This window comes from Acipenser ruthenus, chromosome 12 (genome assembly GCF_902713425.1).
Source record: "Acipenser ruthenus chromosome 12, fAciRut3.2 maternal haplotype, whole genome shotgun sequence".
Classification (NCBI taxonomy): Eukaryota; Metazoa; Chordata; class Actinopteri; order Acipenseriformes; family Acipenseridae; genus Acipenser; species Acipenser ruthenus.
The window spans coordinates 35,543,141-35,561,900 of record NC_081200.1 but is presented as its reverse complement, the minus strand read 5'-3'; the positions used below and the strand labels follow the sequence as shown (position 1 = coordinate 35,561,900).

Genomic DNA, 18,760 nt, shown 5'->3' with positions numbered 1-18,760 from the left:
GCACTGACAATGTGTGAGATAAGCTTAGGAATGCATGTGAGCTTGAGACAGCATGCTAATGTGTGAGTTTCACGCCCAATGTGGGAGACTTGACATGTCTGGTACAAGGAGTAATTAATGGCAGAAAAATGCATTATATGTTTCGAACATCCTTGAAATGCTTGGAGGCAAACTATTTAGGAAACAGGATGGACAGGGTGCTATCTGTCACAAGTTAAGGTATCCAGAAGGAAGTCATTAACAGAAAGCAATTGTAATCATCTAGAGGGTTAACATTTGGAATTCAGTCTATTTAGCAGAAAGCTGCATGGCGTTACCGTTAGCAACACATCTATTGGCCAGTGGCATACTGAGTATGGGTGCTATGAAGTGCTGGCAGATTGGAAAATATTTCTATTGGTGACTCCAGCTTCCAAAAAGTACATGCATTCAGCACTGGTGTATGTTTCAACCTGTTGTTGTTTTAAATTCAATGATTATTATTTCTCAGTCTTCCACCCAGTTTTGAACTGCCCAGTTTGGATGCGACACACTTACTGACCAGGTCTGAAGATCAGTAGGGCACCTTCATTCCCACTGATCTTCTCGAAACCTGCAAGTGAATCTAAGCACTTGTCACCGCCTCAAAAAAAAAGCTGTACTTTAAATAAAATCAAAGAAAAACTGTAAACATTAAATGTAACAAAACTTTTCCACTAAACAAGCGGATAAGAAAGGGAGTTATGACTGTAACTGTTGGTGTATTTGCAGGCTGTCAGAAATGTGAGAGCTGGGCTGTCTTGTGAATCTGCTCAACTTAAAAACAATACTGCTCTGACATTTAAAAATAAAATACCACAATTTGCATTTTCGTTGCGACAATTCACACAGTATACATTTTGTCGTATGTACTAAGAGAAAATATGTTAATGAAGAAAGCCGCAAAATACTACTTAAAATATTTGTTGCATCATCTTAGCGAGATCTCTACCATTACGAGAGTCGTACGACATTTTTTTGAATAAATAATGAAAGGCAGTTTAATCCCATCAGACTCTAAAGTGGGGCCCCCACCTTCATCCCCAAATAAAAAAGCTTTTTCTGTCAAAAAGCTTTTCATAATCACACAGTAGCCCCGTGCTAAATCACAAAGACATAAGGACATAAAAAATGCAATAAAATCCCACACACATACATTTAGAGTGCTCAATGTATTTTAAATATATAAATCATTGCACTGAAATAACACTAATGTGTAGGCCTATACAGTATACAGTACAGTAGTAAAATCAAATTAATACCTAGAGCACTTTTTTTTTATTATTTTTTAACTCTAACCTGTAGGCTACCAGTAACACACAATAAATCATGCTGCTGCATTGTACTCATTGATATACTTTATTATTATTATTATTATTATTATTAACTTGGCCTACTTAGTAGCCTAGACAGTTAACACAAAACAGATCATGGTGCTGCATTGACAAGTTATGATACTTACAGGAGGACAATCAATTCTCGTTAATACGAATTTTAAGGAACTAGCAACAAATGTTGCATAATTCCAGTAATTTGTATTATCATGAGTAGCGTATAAGCCAAATGTATACTGTCAGTTTTTATTTGTTTGTCAGTGGTGTCGTGCTAAACTGTGCACAATTACAAACCACCTACACAATAATAGAATAGGTGTGTTTCCTATTCCTATACAGATTTTCAGAATGAGCTGGAGGGGTTAGTGGCACATGTGTGCAGTCTATTGCTCCCAACACGTTGGGGAAACCAGAAATGTCATAGAAATTTGGTTTTCAAGACTTGCAAGTACACCCTGCTTTTAGGGAAATATAGGTATTTGGATGTTCGCCTCAAAAATGCAATGAGCACAACTGACAACACATGAGAAAAATGGGACTGGGAAATGTCAGCAACAATCGCGACTGTTTAAAACGTGCTTGAAAAGTTCTTAACAAATTGATGCAATTGTAAGTGTCGCAATTGCCGGCAGCTTTACTACATCTCATTGTAATATTTGAGAACCCTCATTTTTGCGAATGTACGCAGGAATACCCATAATTACATATTCATCTAAGGCTAAACCACAAAGAAAAACTGCTCCTGCAAAGCATTCCCTAAAAAGTCGCTAACAGCATTGCGCTTGTTTAGTACATTTCACCCTAGACTTCCGACTTCTACTTAAAGACCATTTGTTTGTGCGGTTCTTTTGTAAAGACCGATGGCAACTTAATTGATGGTTGTTAATACCGTTTTGAGTTGTACTGTATCATGCTAATTTGTATAAGATAAAGAAGTAAGAGAAACATTAGGCAGTTGAAAACAAGTCTGTAACAGCTACATAAAGGCACATTAGCATTCAAGCTCATCAACATATCCAAAATGTGTAAAGCGCAGAAATCCATTTTACTGAGCTGTTGATTTGTATTCTGCTTTGGACCGAGGGCAGCATGAGATGCTTTGAATACATTTGTGGCTATGTCATCCATCATAAACACAATGGATCGACCAAGGGTAATTGGTTTCTTCGTTGTGCAGGTTCATGTAGCTGGGGGCTTCGAGGTTTGTGGTGTTACAACAGAAGACAGCAACACTGATAACAAGGTGTATTCATACAAATAAAGGTTGCTGGAACATGCTGCCAGTCTTTCAAGGCCAGCAACGCCTTAAAATGCACTTGCCTTTCTGAGTAGGCTAAGCGAGGGATTCTCAACTACAAAAAGAATACATTAGATAACATCATTGTATATTTCATGCCTACACCAAGTTGTTCCTTCACTTGAAAGTTAACTTTACCGTGCTCATCTAGGCACACCTTACCTGGATTTTATCATGATACACTTTCTCCACATGTCTTTTTCAGAAGGCTTCCAAATCTACCCCTAAAATAATTTTTAAAATTTACACTGGCAAGAAGTCACGAGCTAACTCAAAACTCCAGCAGCATGGTCAGAGTTAAAAATTAAAACAATTAAAAAAATGTTGTATTGTTAAATATGCTAAACTGTGAAAGAATTTCGACACCCTGCATTCCCATGAAGCTTTGATAACAAGTTAGAATTTGAACAATATACATCCAAGTGGATGATTGCTGTTGATGCAGTGCTGTAATGTCATTCATCAACACAGATCTATTATCTCTCAATGCACTAATCAGTATAATTGCATGAGAAAACCGCATGATGAATGGCAAGCTGTGTTGTGAAGGCCTGACAGGATACGGCAGTACTGTATAAGAATAAACACAGTGTCAAGCCAGTGCCTTCTTTGTCTATTGTGGTTAACAAGGCCAGTGTTAAACACAATTTATTTAGCAATAAAAACAAAAAAACACGACATCTCTTAACATCCTGGCCATTCCACACCACATTATCTAGAATAACATTTAACAGAACCAACACAATTGCTTAGAGATCTGTAAAGGAGACTGCCGTTTTGTTTTGTTTTTAATTAATTTATACAGGCTTCCACGATCTCAAAAATTATTTTTATAATAATATTTACAGTACTGCACAATACTAATAACACAGCTTTCACTTATAATTTAAATTCCAGAAATTGTTGCAAAGATCAGTCCCTGTAAATAATATAGTATTATGAAATATCCTAATCATGTATATTGAGCAGTGGTGCAGAGGAGCTGAGGCATCTGTCACTTAAAAATATTGTCTTCTAATCTTCTTTACAAATTCCTATTGCATAATCCTGGATGCATCACATATACAGTGTTCATAGCCAGGAGTTAACTTTTGATTCTCTCAAGCAGAAAATCTGCATAGTTGGATTATGTAGCTATGATGTTGTTGTACGCTCGGGGGTGAACTAATGGGGAGCTCTACAGGCAGATATAACCATCCGTCCACAGGAAGCTGACAAGGCAGGTTTGTTGAAAGCTGACAGACAATCAGTGGTTTGCTTACAGAATTTGAAACTGAATTAAAAACAGGATTTCCTATTTGAGATATTTCTTAACATGTATTCCAGTAGAAATTAAGAGTCATGTTAATATGAAACAATGGAAACAGAGCAAGGAGCTTCCTCAGAAGTCCCAGATCATATGATTCTATTGTGTTCTAGGTAGATGACCCCCAGACGTGTCCAGAAAAGCAAACCCCTCAAGTGTCTCTCGAGCTGCAAAGCCAGGCCAGTTTTAGATTTCCTGGACAGACTTTTGATGGGAAAAGCCTTTTTGAGCTCCTGCATTTTTACGTATCTAATACAGTACGAGAATGAAAGAGGGCATCATCCCAACTTGTGTGCATTGCATCTAGAGTGGCCAATTACCTTCTTCAGACAGGTATCCATGCCAGGTGTATGTTTATAATGAAAAAGACAAAACAAGAAATGCAACTTGTGTGAACTGTACAGTATCAGAGTGAGAAGGGCTCAATTCATTGGCCTGTGGCCCAAAACCTTGGCCATTGACATTTCCTAAACAATTCTACGATGAAGGCTGCTGAAAAGCATTTCATAATGATACTGTTACTGTATAATGCAATTCAGAATTCTGAAAGCCTATTAACAATTGCAATGCAATTATGATGACTGGCAGCATTAAAAGTGTCTTACATAGTTTCTTTTCTGTAACTTTAATCTTAACATCATAAATTTTGGCAGGGGGACTATACTAGATACTAGAGGTGTGGGGTAGGGTAGTAAAACGGTCACATCCATGTACTTTTATTACAAATGCCATCATTTCATTTCATCTGGTTTTGCAACAGTGTCTTTCATAATATTCACACACCCGAAATAAATGAGAATTCATATACCTACATCAATAGGAAAGCTATCAAGGAAAAGCATAAATCCAGCTTACTGAACAATTAACCAGCATTTAACAAATGTGAAGCAATCTTTGTTTGGATAAATTCCCACACACCCTGTACAAAACAAACCTGTCTTTGTTTGAGTGTACATCATCAGAACACTTTGCAATATTTTCTTTGATGTGCAGGTACTGACATCTAGTGAACAAGCATGCATGTTTGAAGTAATGGAATCTCTTTTATCTCATCTGCTGCATTTGCATGGTGGTGATGTGTCTAGATTGATACTGTAGAAACACAAATACATGCCACATACATATATACATTTGTTTTTTACTGTCAGGTTTGCAATGTGTACCTCATTGTCTGACAAAAGGTAATAACAATGGAAAACTAGGCGTGTTAAACGGTACATAAGGAGCTTTTTATTTTATTGTGTTACATGTTTCCATGTTTTGCTACAACTGTTTACGTAAGGTGAGTGTATTGTTGTAGTTCTGAGAGGTGCACATGGGAAGCCATCTTGAGGCAAGGATTGCGATTTGAACGTTTAAAAAAGTGGTCAAAATGTTAAAAAAAAAAAAAAAAATACACACACCTTATATAAACAGTTGTAGCAACACATGGGAACATGTAACACAATAAAATAAAAAGGTCCTTATGTACCCTTTAACACATACAAGAGAAGAGGAGGAAACCACTCTCGGATGTCTGTCAAAAAAGTTTAAGGCTGTGAAAGATGAATGCCTTTAATTGTTTTTGCAGATAACTTTGATTATGTTTTATTTATGTTCAGAAGTTGAAAACATTATACCCATCAATGCAGCTAGATTGCCGAGTGCATGTCAGTGATGTGATTTAGGAAATGAATCAGTCATATGAAGGACAGTTCATTTACAATAAACACATTTTTTGTATTGACATGTATGAATGTGTATGTATTTACAATTGTTTGCCAGCAACGCCACTCTAAGTGTATGGCTTTCCAGTCCAGGACACAGCAAAGAAAGCAAGGTCCCACACTACTGTAGAACTGGAACTATCCATGCCCAGAACTAACCATTCCAACCTTGAAGATGCACAAGAAGGTCAGAGTCATACGTTTCCGAAGATACTGTTCATCTTTATAATGAAGTGAAAACAGGACTTAGTGTGCAGGTATTACTACCCTTTCTGACTTGTCATTGTAAGAGGTGGGAAGATTGATCTACTATTTTAAAGCCCAGAGATGGAACAAAAGCTACAACCAAGATTTCAAACTTTTTTTAGCACAGTAACGACTTGGAAAACAATGACCGCTGGTACAGCATGGTTATAAAAATTAACAGCAAGATGGAACACCTCTATCAAGAAGCCTAAGACAATAACGAATGTCCTATTTTATTGCACTATAAAAACAACCAATTATTCATTGGAAGATGAAGTGCGGAATTGTAAAGCTATCGTGTGTGAAATCAAATTATTTTAATTAGAGGGGGTGGTAATTATGTGTTGGAAACATGTGTTAGAAAGGCATTCATCTTTTTTCATTTATTAAATATTAAGGATGCAGGCAATTGGGAATGTCATGGCTTTGAGTTTTTTTTTTACTGGCCTTTAGTTTCAGGCTGACAAGTGAACCAGTATGACAAAGCCACAGTGGCAGAGGGTGTAGAGATGGTCATTGTGCATTTTAAACAGGGACACTTGGGAGCATATGAAGAATTCCATGTGAAATATCTAGATACAACAAAGCAAGTGTTCTCGCTATCAATCTGTTCTCTACCATTGTGTGAGTGACATCCTCCGCCAACAGAATGCTGCTTAATATAAGCATCTTCTGGATTGAACGGAAGTGTTCTTTTTTCTATGGCTTGAACATGAGTTATACACTGTTGAGGTATATGAGGAAAGGTATATAACGTATACATTTGTGTATCAAAAATCTAAAAGTTCAATTTCTGTAATTGAGATGTTTTGCTACTGTGATGCAAACGGCAGCAGAGCTTCCAGATTGAAGGAGCTGCTGCTGGAACCAATCCCCTCTCTAGCAGGAGAGTGGCTAGCCTTGGCCACCATGCTTTTTACAAATCAAGCAGGATTATCTTGGGACCCTCAGGGAGATATGAGGCTTCTGTGAAAGGACAGTTGAAATGACATGACAAAAAAACTAATTAACTTACTCCAGTCAAAAAAAAGGTCTTCTTGTTGTGATATGCAAGCTGACTTCTCTTTTAGCAATGGAGTGTAGGTTAACTCTGGGTTCCTAGAAACATGTTCTGGTTTTCCCCCTAGAAAACTGAGAATACACACAACTAGTGACACTTACTCTTTAGGCCTGACTGCACGTGGCATCATGGTTTTCAGTGATATTTTTGGCCACAAGAAACTTACCAGAATATGCTAGCAACATTTTACTGTGTTTTTGCTATGCTAGCCTAGAAACCTACTATTTACTGAAAGCATCAACTTGCAGTCTGTTTCTTTGTTACAGTTCTTTTTTTTTATGAAATTGGTTGGAGAGGTTTGCTGCAAAAAATTCCTGGGGATTTCTCCTGTCTGTTCAGGGATTGTCCAGAGAAAACATTCTAAATGTGAGAATGCTGAGGTACCTACAGCTCTCCTGTATCTATGACAACCTTCAGCAGTCAGAACAGTTTATTGTATATAGTCCTTGTTGCCTCTGAGCAGCACAGCACTGTAAAACTATCATTCAACAGAGCTTTAAATGTCATTTTATTAAAAAAAAAATAAGAAAATAAATTGATAAAAAAAATAAATAGAATACATAGTGGTCCACACCTTCACAGACACAAACTAAAGGATTGAGAAGAACAGCACGTCGATTTGTGCTAAAACAGGCTTTAATGCAATGAAATAAAGCCTGAGATACTGCAATACATCTTGACTTTACTCCAAACACCTGTAGAAATGCACGAAAAGTATTATTTTCCCTGAAAAAATGAAATGTTTACAGTGAAGTAAATACTTCTTCAAGCTTGAGTATGGTAAGTTAATCACGGCATGTGCTGCAGTCATTTCAACATAGTGATTGAGTGCTGCGGTACAGTATATCTGAAATATTCCATGGCCTGGATCATTTTTGACTAATATTCTTGCTTTTGTCTCAATTAGGCACTTATTATGAAACAGTAAACTAAAATGTATCTGTCCTAAAGTTTAAACTACAGTTTAGCATGGTAGCAAGACACTTTGACTACACCATGCTTTACCCAATCAATCGAAATGGCATTTACCTATAATGTACTTTAAACTGGATTCAGCCCGAGTCTTTCAGAGCTGTACCACCTGGCTTGCTTTCCTAATCTTTAGTATTCTACACAGTATAGGAGTGAAAACAATATTTTATCTTCCAGCTGTTTTCCCTTCTCACCTTCTTTTGATTTAGGGTTCAGCTTCACTGCCTAAAACCACAGGATTTCGTAACCTATTTTCAAATCAATGGCTACGTCTTCTTGACGCAACCATTTGAACTCAATTAAAATATAATTACCCACAGCATTTGTTCAAGTAAGAAGCATCTGTGATAAAAGCTCAGAACCTCCAATCCTGTGCTGTGTAGGACTTCTGTACCCAGAAAACTCACAAGGATCACCATTTTCATACACATGCATACACACTCATATGTATGTTTCACATTACTATACATTATTATTTATTTATTTTTTAGCAGACGCCCTTATCCAGGGCGACTTACAATTGTTACAAAATATCACAGTACAAAGTATCATATTTCAGAATATCACATTACAGAGTATCATATTACAGATAAGAGAAATTGTAAAGTACAATACAATCTGTGGCAAAAGATCAAATTCAAAGAGCAAAAAATAGAGATTACAGTACATAATTACATGTAAAAGCGGGTTCAACTAACAGCAGTTATTAGAGTAAAAATATCTGCTTATTAGTCCAGTATGAGCACATAGTAAGTACAATGAATGGATGAGAATGATTTCAAGTAAGAACAATTACAAATAAAAAAAAAAGTGAATACGGAAACCTATAAGAGTAAAGTCAAATACAAGACACAGGAAATAGTTATAATTAAGAGTAGTAGTAGAATATGGCAAGGTATGGAGCAGTTCAGTGCAAGAACAAGCTGATGCAAGCACTGGTACAATTGGGTGCCATATAGTCCAGTATAGTGGAGAGCTGTGAGGTTTACAGATGCTGTCTGAACAGGAGTGTCTTGAGGAGGTGCCAGAAGGTGGTCAGGGACTGAGCAGTCCTGTTATCCATGGGTAGGTCGTTCTACCACTGAGGGGCAAGGGTGAAGAAGGAGCGGACTCTGGAAGCAGGGGAGTGGAGGGGAGGTACAGCTAATCTGCCGGTGGTGGAGGAGCGGAGGGGGAGAGAGGGGGTGTAGGGAGAAATGCTAGTCTGGAGATAAGAGGAAGCAGAAAGGTCAAGACAGCAATAGGTGAGTACAAGAGTTTTGAATTGGATGCGAGCAGCGATAGGGAGCCAGTGCAGAGAGCAGAGCAGCGGTGTAGCGTGGGAGAAACGTAGAAGAGAAAAGACAAGGCGAGCAGCAGTTTTGGATGAGCTGGAGCGGATGGATGGTAGAGTCAGAGCGGCTGGCTAGGAGGGAGTTGCAGTAGTCATATACAGTGAAAAACAACAAAAAAATAATAATAAGTTTCGAAATTTGAGGGTGGTGTTATTAAGAATTAAAAAGAATTAAAACGAATTAAAAAGAATTGGCGAACTCTTGATCTTTATTTGTACTTCATGGGTTAAATAAATACCCTTAGAAAATAACTTGCAAGCTGTCTCTGGTGGGATGGGCTTATATCTGGCATGATATGCCCTACATATTCCATTAGTCTTGAGCAAGACAGCATTTCATTGATGCACTTTACTTGTGCCTGACAGCTGCCTCCAAGGAAGGTTTTCAAAAATTCCATTAGCATTGCAGTGGAAGCACTGTTACTCTAGAGGAGGCAGTGCAGCCTAGTGGTTAGCAGTCATTATTTTATGAAAGCTGTCCTCTAGCTAAAAAGGAGTTGGAATCGACAAAGATGCATAGATCTTAATGCTCATTAATGAGTCAAGCTTGGATTGAGGATGAACAGTACAGTGCAGTATGATTACCATGTCAGGACATGCTTCAAGGCTACTCATTTTTGTCTCTGAGAAGGAGATTAATAGATGATATACCGTAGTCGTTGTTCTGCAGTCACAACAACCGATAAGTGCAGCGTATCTGAAACAAAACTTAATAAAAGTGTTTTTGTTTGTTTGTTTGAACAGGGTCCTCTATGTAAATCTCCTTTATATACAGGTTATAAAGGGCGGTCAACATTTCTCCAGGACTTACATAATACTGGGAATTTTGAGCTAAAAGTTTGACATCATCCTATAGAAGTAACTCAATTTGCTTCATAAAGTCAAATGAAACCTGCTGAATAATGTTACGTTAACATATTGAATTGCATACTGCTTTGTAGTTTTCAATATACTTATTGAAAAACTGACAAAAATGTAAATATTTGACATGGAAACATGAAATACTGTACCACTATAATGGACTTTCTAGGTGGTGCAGAACATTTGGCCATAGCTTATAATTGGACAATATAGATTTGCAACCCATCTCCCTCTCCTGCCTGAAGCAAACTTTTTTGTTTTATATAACAAGGTTTTCAGCTGTATTGGAATGTCCTGCTGACAAAAATAAACTGTAGAATTCTCAATAAACATGCCACCCCTAAACAACAGAAGCAACTAAATCTGTCTTACTTGCAATGTCATTTTGTAACACACAACACAGCGAACAAGAATGGCATTTAGTTTGAACGAAGAAAAGAAACCAACATATTGAGACTAGAGTGTTTGAAACAACAGCATTGTTTTGTGTTTTTTTTTGTCATCTTACGGTCTCATCTCATGTGTACATTCACAAACTACAAAAACATGTGATCTACTTGACTTTCTTCTATGCTTTACCTCATCTCGTGTTAGCATTGAAACATTTAAGCAATAGGGGGTTTAATTCCAGTATAGTGACTGGCAGGAGAAAGCAGGCAGTGTTTAACAGGTCACACGGACCATTATACAACTGTTTCTACACACCAATAAAACAAAGCATGTCAGGGCTCAACTCAATGTAACACATTCTGCCAATACAAGCACCTTGTGTATTGTCATTTTACACAAAACACACAGACCTACTTACATTATTCTCAGTGCCCTCCCTAAATCATAGGATAATGAGTTTAACTATGTGTGTGTGATTGGGTGTATGGAGCTTATCACAACAAATGAACTTGAGAATGCCATAGTGTATCGCTGCATGCATGGAATGACACATGATGTAGCACAGGTTAAATTGCACCGTAAGTTCTTCTTAAGTTATGTTATAAGAAGCATGTATGCTGTAAGAGACTTGCCACTGAACTATAGTACAGCTGACTTATTATTATTTATTTCTTAGCAGACACCCTTATCCAAGGCAACTTACAATTGTTACAATATATCACATTATTTTTTACATACAATTACATTATGTTTTACACATTATTTTTACATACAATTACTCATTTATACAGTTGGGTTTTTACTGGAGCAATCTAGGTAAAGTACCTAGCTCAAGGGTACAGCAGCAGTGTCCCCCACCTGGGATTGAACCCACAACTCTCCGGTCACGAGTCCAGAGCCCTCACCACTACTCCACACTGCTGCCACACTTATATTCCTGAGACATACTCCTGGAGATAGGACTACATTCTTCTTACAAATTCTTCTTAATATAATAAAAAAAACACAGTGACAACATTTCCAGCGTTTCCAACATTTCTTGTAAACTATCAATCTACTTTCAGCAAAATGACTTGCAAACTGGAAATTCCATTAGCCTCCCTATAGGAAAGCTCAATCACTCAGTTCAGTTTGCAGTTTCACTGTTTTCTTCTGAAGCTCAGCCCTGTAATTAACAGGGGGGTCCTGCTGAGCTTTCAACCAAATCTCATTTTACAAAACCATTCTGTATTCGGTGCAGTTTAATTGAGAGCTCTGGATCCAGTGACATCTAAGAGTTGGACACACTGATTGATGCTCCAGGGCTTCACTTCCACTGTATTCGACTGCATGTCACCTCTCATATAATAACACAGATTTCAGTTTGTACCGGGAGCATGGTTCAAGGGCAAACAGAAACTTTAGATCCAGGTTGTGCCGTACACAGAGAGGGATGGAATTAAGACTCCCGAAGCACAAATGTGTAGTAGTTTGATACATTCCAGGTGTGAGCTTAATTATCCACAGTGTACAGTACACCATAGCTGCTCAGGTGTATTCAATTAAGTTCACAATACAACCTGGAATGGTTTTAGAAATCTTTTTTTTACAAGATTCTCAGAAAACATAATCCCTTCTAATAGTATGTTTTTGTAACAAATAGCTATTTATAGAGGTTATCAAAACATTTTGGGTACATAATGGATTCTGTTAAGCTTTTTCAGACAGTTGATTTGTTGTGATGCTCTGTTTTAATAATAATGAGCTATTTGCATACTTAAATGAAGGGAGTGCATGTTTACCCTCCTCTTTAAGACAAATTAACACACTGAAATGTCAAAAGTGTGTGTGTGTTTGGCTTCTTTCAAAGGTGGAAAGCAAAACTTGGTATGACATGAAACCTGATCGAGCTTCAAAAACAACAACAAAAAAAGACAACAAATGGCTTCATGCAGCACTGAAATCTCTGAGACAACTCCAGTTAGTCCTATTCCCCATTGGAAAATTCATAATTCACTTGAAAATTAAATATTAAGATGAGGTTTTTAAAAATCAGAATAAATGAATAGGTCAAAATAACTAAAGCCCTCACAAAAAAAACAAAAAAAAAGCAAATAAAAGGCTATGGGCAGTTTTTAAAACCAGAAATTGCTTTGCTAATCCAAGCATTTTCCCGTTTAATGCACCCCTGCAGGAATTCATTATTTAAACTCTGAAATGCCTCCTAAAAACATTTCACAACATTAACTTGTTATCATTGTTCTGAAGATCTTTGCTTATGTAATGGGCAGTGCTGTGTGATGCACTGCTGTTTCAGATGAGATTAGGTTAAACGCTCTAAAACCACAAATGCAGACAAGCCCGCTTGCTTGTGGTTTAGAAAGTTTAAAATAAGGTGCTCCCTGGTTGCCAGCATGGATGGTGAGTGCTTGAACTGATATGCGAATTACAAAATATACAACTTCATTTGTCTGCAGCAAAGGTTGTATCCAAAACACCAACTTGAATTTGTATACAACTAGAGGCACTTTTCCCTAAGTACCTTAGACTCAAACATACTTAAGGGTTGACATCCAGCAACCTTTTAATTCTGCCTGGGGAAGTAAGCATGGAGGTGGAATTATTCGGAACTGCACCATACGCTTGGGTCTAGAATGAAATTGCAAATTTGCTTCAACCCAGTGTTTTGTGGTGAATCCCTGGGTCACCCTCATCTTTGTTTTCAGGAACAGTTTTAGAAGGGATATTAACCAGCAAATAGGAAGCACATGAGGTATTAAACAAACACAGCACAGCACAAATGGCCAGTGAATAGAAGAGGAGAATCTTCAAAAATCTGGCAGCACTGCCACATGTTCTGAGGCAGAGAATCTGTCATATATAATCCTGGAGCTTTGCTGATAACAGACAGACATGCTAGTGTTCAGTAATTACAAAGGTACTTCAGATGCTTTATTGGTATTCTACAGGCTTTTGTAATGACTGGGGCTTTTGTTCGCTTCTTTTAACCATTTACTTGTCCAGAACAATTAAACAGAATGTCATTAATCTGCCAAGCCTCCTGACAGGCAGATCACTGACTGTATGCTTCAGCTCCAGTGGTTTTTCGGGGACCAGTGTGCAGTATGGGGAATTGTTTATTTCCTGAGAATTCATATTGAGATTAAGAACCTTAACAAAGCAGGCAAAGAGATATTGAATGTTTCCTTTTTGTATTCCACATGAGGCATGAGTATTGTTAAAAAAATCTTCATGCCACAAACTGTGGTATATTTAGCTGCTGTCGTGGTGCTGTGTGTACACAGCAGAGGGGGTTGGATCGGGATTGTTTATATTTAGGTACATAGATTCCTAGCGTGTTGTAATAGTTTGGGTAGCAAAAACTTCTACCCTGACCGCAGCAGTATACCATACTCATCTTTCCCATGCATTCCACAATTTCCTCAAGAAAACATGGGAATGCAAATACACATTGAGAAAGACAAACAATACATATATTAAAGAATTCTACACAGAGGATACTACATGAACTGTAATGGACTGCTGTGGTTAATTCCCAAATGGGTTGAATTTGGGGTGTTCTTTCCTTTTACCATTCTTTCCTTTCTGCTTGGTCTGATAAAGTTCTTTTTTTTTTAGATCACACTTGCTGACAGCACCCATTTGACTTCAGTGATCAGTGGAAATGTTGCATTAATTACACAAAGAATCAATTGACTTGATTGGTGAACACAGAAATATTATTGTGCTAATTTAAAGACTAGTTATTTGAACGCCTCTCTATTGACCCAATCTGTGTGTAATTTGCAAGGCACCTACATACTAGGCAATAGATGTCTAGCAAGCATAAGAACAGGGATGTTATCCTTGGAGAGCTGGTGCTGCTGGTTTTGAAGAGACTAAATGCATCAGGCACCTGGTTAGACTGTTTTAAAACTGATTCAAGGGCACATTGTAGATACATCAAACACGCTCTTAAAATGTAAATGGATTTTAATTAAATATCTGCTTTGACAGCAGTTTTTATTTGTGTTTATGCTAAACCAGGTACCCTAATGAAATCGGTTAATTAAAAAAATGATGACAGCAACGAAACAAACTGCTGAGGTTCCTCTCTGGTGACCTTGAGTCCCACTCCCTGTGGACATGAAACTTAACATGTGCTGCATGTTATTAATAACGCCAACCTTGACTTGAGGTGTCTGCTTGAGGCTTGCTGGCACAGCTCACTGAAAATCCATTGTGGATCTGGTCTGATTTACTGGTAACAGGCCTTAAGGTTTTGGTCAGAATCCTTTACAAAACGTAGTAAACCCTCTCTCACACATTTGGTTTTCACAACATAGCCTTTACCTTAATCTATCGGTAACAACATGGTTGTACAGTAACAAGACATAAAGGTGTAGCACCCAGTAAAGCTTTGGGAAAGCCATGTACATTGTTGTTGTGGTTCAGACAGAGAGGAGAGTTGTGTCCTTGCAGCTAAAAGCACCTTTATGAATGTAAACAAACTGGAGAGGTTGTGCTTTTATCAAGTATAGTGCACTGAAGGGCACCGTGTAGAGAAGGTGGGAAACAGTTCCACAACATGGTATAAAAAAAGAACATATCTGTGGAACACTGCAGGGAAATTATTACAGAGACCTACTACTCCCTATGAGAAGTGCACCACTGCTATAGCCACGTCTACATCTCTGTTTAGTTTTAAAGTTTAAGTGGGTGGTTGCAAATTAATACAAGCACTGTAGCAGGATGACCTGCAAATCACCTGAGATTATTTAAAAATACTCCCCTGTGTGGAGCACAGGAGCAAAGCACTCACCATCCATGCTGACATATGATACAAAACTTTTACTTGAGATGGACCAAGCACAGTTCCAGTAAAACTTCATCAATAAACAAATCTTCAAATGCAACAAATGTTACCCATTATTTTGTGGTCATGTTTAAAAGCATGTGTTTAGAACCCAGTAACATTCCAGCATGGATGTTTAACTATAAAGGTACTGTACGGTTTGTTTCTCTATAAGTTTTAGTTACATATTTACAGTACATGGCAAATTAAATACAATTACAATTATTGATACAATTATTGATTCTGCACAACAGAATTAAAATGTATCCGATTCTGATCATCAGAAAGTCTATTTTGTAACTACCACACGTGAAAGTATACATAGTAACAGTAAAATATTACCTCTAATTACAAAAACACCAGCGCAGGAGCAGAACACATATGACGTTTATAAAACCGTGTAATCTGTGTTGTGCTTTTGATCTTTTTTAGATTGCTAATACAAATGGGCGTCTTTGAATCTGTATTTTTTTTTTTTTTAAATGTTCTTTTTTCGCACGCAGGCGCACACACACACACAAACTTTTGCATTCCCATATTTGTGGGGAATTCTCATTGACTCTCACTATATTTTTATTTACTATTTCTAACTCCAGTCACAAAACTCCACACAGGGTGAAAGTCGACAATAAACTAAATATTTTGGCACTCTTTAGTTCTCGAAAAGGTGTTTTACAAAGTGGGGACGTTGTTTTTTTTCAGGAGTGACTATCTTTGTGGGGACATTTTCTCAAGTTTTGTCCACACACACACACACACACACACACACACACACACACACACACACACACACACACACACACACACACACACACATATTCCCCTCTGTAGCCTCTACGGAATTTAATCTAAACAAAGTGACCCCTTGTAAAGGGGCCCGTTTTCTCATTTGGTTTCCCGTTATATTCAGCACACTGCCCTCCTCCACTCGCGCACAACAGCTAGCAGTTTTTCACAATTATGAATCGAGTACCAGCAACACAAAATAAAATTGCATGCGAAAGATAACAAAGATAGTCTGCGTGCTAGTCTGTCATCATTCTGCTCACCAATCAGCTCCAAGTACTGTGGGTCTTTACAGACATTCTAGTTACATACATGAATAAAGCACGGTCTCTATACAGCATTCCCCCCACCCCCGATCATAGGTTTGAAAGCATTTTAGAGGCACGATTTACTGTACCTTCCAAATCCAGGCCATTCTCAATTGTTCATCTGACAGCCACCCCCGTGGTAGAATAATTTCTGATGTTCAAGCCACGGTTCCAGTTTGGGGTTCTTTTCTTTTCTTCAAGCAAAATGCTTGTGCATATTCGGCGCTATCACAAGCAGCATTCCCATAGGTGGAAATATTGGTACAACAGTACCGTTCCGTTAGTCATGTTAGTTTTTTTCTTTTCCATACAATCACAAGGTTTACTGCTACTGGATGCAAGCCAGCCGAGCACCGCCTACCCCAGTCACATGGCTTGGATGCTTGATTCCTGGTTTAAACTGGTAATCTTAGCTCTTGATTTATGGAGGTCTTTTATGTTGTGGCTGTAGTTTGACCTTTTGCCTCCCATGTTATGCAAAAGTGAATCTAACTATCCTGGCAATAGAACCAATAAAACAAAAATTCGAAACCGCACACAAGCACACGCACACGCACACGCACACGCACACGCACACGCACACACACACACACATTGAAAAATGTGTCTGATAAAGTAATACTGGTAAATATATTATTGTGTGTTTTTAATGTCGTCTTCTTCTTGAATTAACAACTGCATTTTAATAATGGTTTACATAAAACGCTATGTCTGCATCACATTGGTGTTTCTAAATCCCTACAAGGGGAATATTCTGTAATTACGTGTTGGGGGTGCAATGGCAGGTAACTCCAAACACAAGGTGCCAGTCCTTCATTAAAGAATACCATCCAACAGTGCACTAAAACAATATGTGCTGAATCTTGTGATACAATGCCATCACCTCAGCATTTAGGTGTCTTTTCAGAAGCAATGTTTTGCTGGAATAGAGATCAGCAGAATCAAAGACAGCGAATTATACAGAATTCACATACTATGATATAAAAATAAAAGTGGATAATATAGAGTAGAAATGCTGTAGTTTGATCCAAGGCTATCTTCATCCTTCTCTATTGTTCATCCTGTTTTTAAATGTTATGCCAGATCATTTCATGCTCTCAAGCATAGTCTTTCATGCTGATTATACAGTAGAGAATTTGCATTCAAGAAGTCTCCTCCTTCCTCAAAGTCTGCTTGTGGAAATAAAAATATATATTTAAAAAAAGTATAACAAAATTTAAACCATGTGTTTCCAAACTATAATCAGATCACCCTATATTAAACTTGATGAGTTCTGAAATTTGGTTCATTTAAGCAAACTAACTCTCCACAGAACCACAGCAAAGCTATGTGAAAAAAATGCTTTATTTCCAATCTGGTGTGTTTTATATTGATATAACAGTGTCTGCTAAAATGTTAAAGGAATATTAAGAAGAAAAAATATTTTCAGCATAATAAATAGGGAGAGAAAACATGTGCTAATAGATTCGTACTAGATTGCATAGAACTGTCTTCTTTCTCTAAACCACTGTTTTCTTTTTAAACTTAAAGAATAAATCCACTATTAAATCAGAAAATGGTATCCTCCAACAAAATCTTAAATCCTGAGTACACATTAATGTCAAATTCAATTACCTGATAGTACATTAAAAACATATGTGGTTTTATAGAAACATCTGGAAACTGGCCTGAAGATAAAAGCATTAAACAGTAGTTGCTTTTGTAAATAATTTTTGAGTTTGAATATATCTGGATTACCTTACCTTCAATTATCATGCTACAAAAATAAAACTGTGATTTAGAAAAACAATAGCATTTGAAGAATCTGAGAATTTTACAATGCTGCACAAAAGAGTCTTTATTGTTTAGGCATTGCAAGGATTTTTTATATTAAAAACAGATATGTCTTGATACGACTGTGTTACTGGCAGCAGTCCTACTGCAGAGCCGGGGATTTTTGAATAGTGCACAAACAGATGCAACTCTAGCCTGTTTCCTACTGAAACACGGTGTCAAATGACACTTAAAAGTGGATTGAGGTACAAACGGGGTTAACTGAAAAGCCTTTTGTAATTAGAAAAGACTTGGAGGGGGTAGAGGTTTCATGTGAGCAGCTGCATTGCAAGTCAATTCAAAACAGCAAAGGTTTAACTTTCGAACAGTGAGGATAGAATGTCGAATTCCACAGGATCCGATTTGCAGAATACTGCCACATTTCTAACAGAAACAGTCCATAGTACTCCACGTGGCCTGCAAAATTAAAAAAGCATTAAGCCATATATGGTGTTATTTTTAATTTTTAATAAACATCTTTACAAAATCTAATACAA

The 18,760-nt window shown here is 37.4% G+C and overlaps 1 protein-coding gene across 2 annotated transcripts in view; it reads right to left on the bottom strand.

Moving 5' to 3' along the window:
• LOC117416846 (alpha-N-acetylgalactosaminide alpha-2,6-sialyltransferase 3-like) overlaps nt 1-16,870 on the bottom strand; it is a 60,150-nt gene extending 43,280 nt beyond the window's left edge. Inside the window, exon 1 of one of the 2 annotated variants that reach the window (XM_059034960.1) lies at nt 16,541-16,870. In XM_059034960.1, coding sequence (XP_058890943.1) covers nt 16,541-16,558 — 18 coding nt within the window. In that variant the 5' untranslated portion in view covers nt 16,559-16,870. The remainder of the gene's footprint in view (nt 1-16,540) is intronic. The other variant, XM_034028267.3, reaches the window with a different exon arrangement.
• Nucleotides 16,871-18,760: the final 1,890 nt, after the last annotated feature.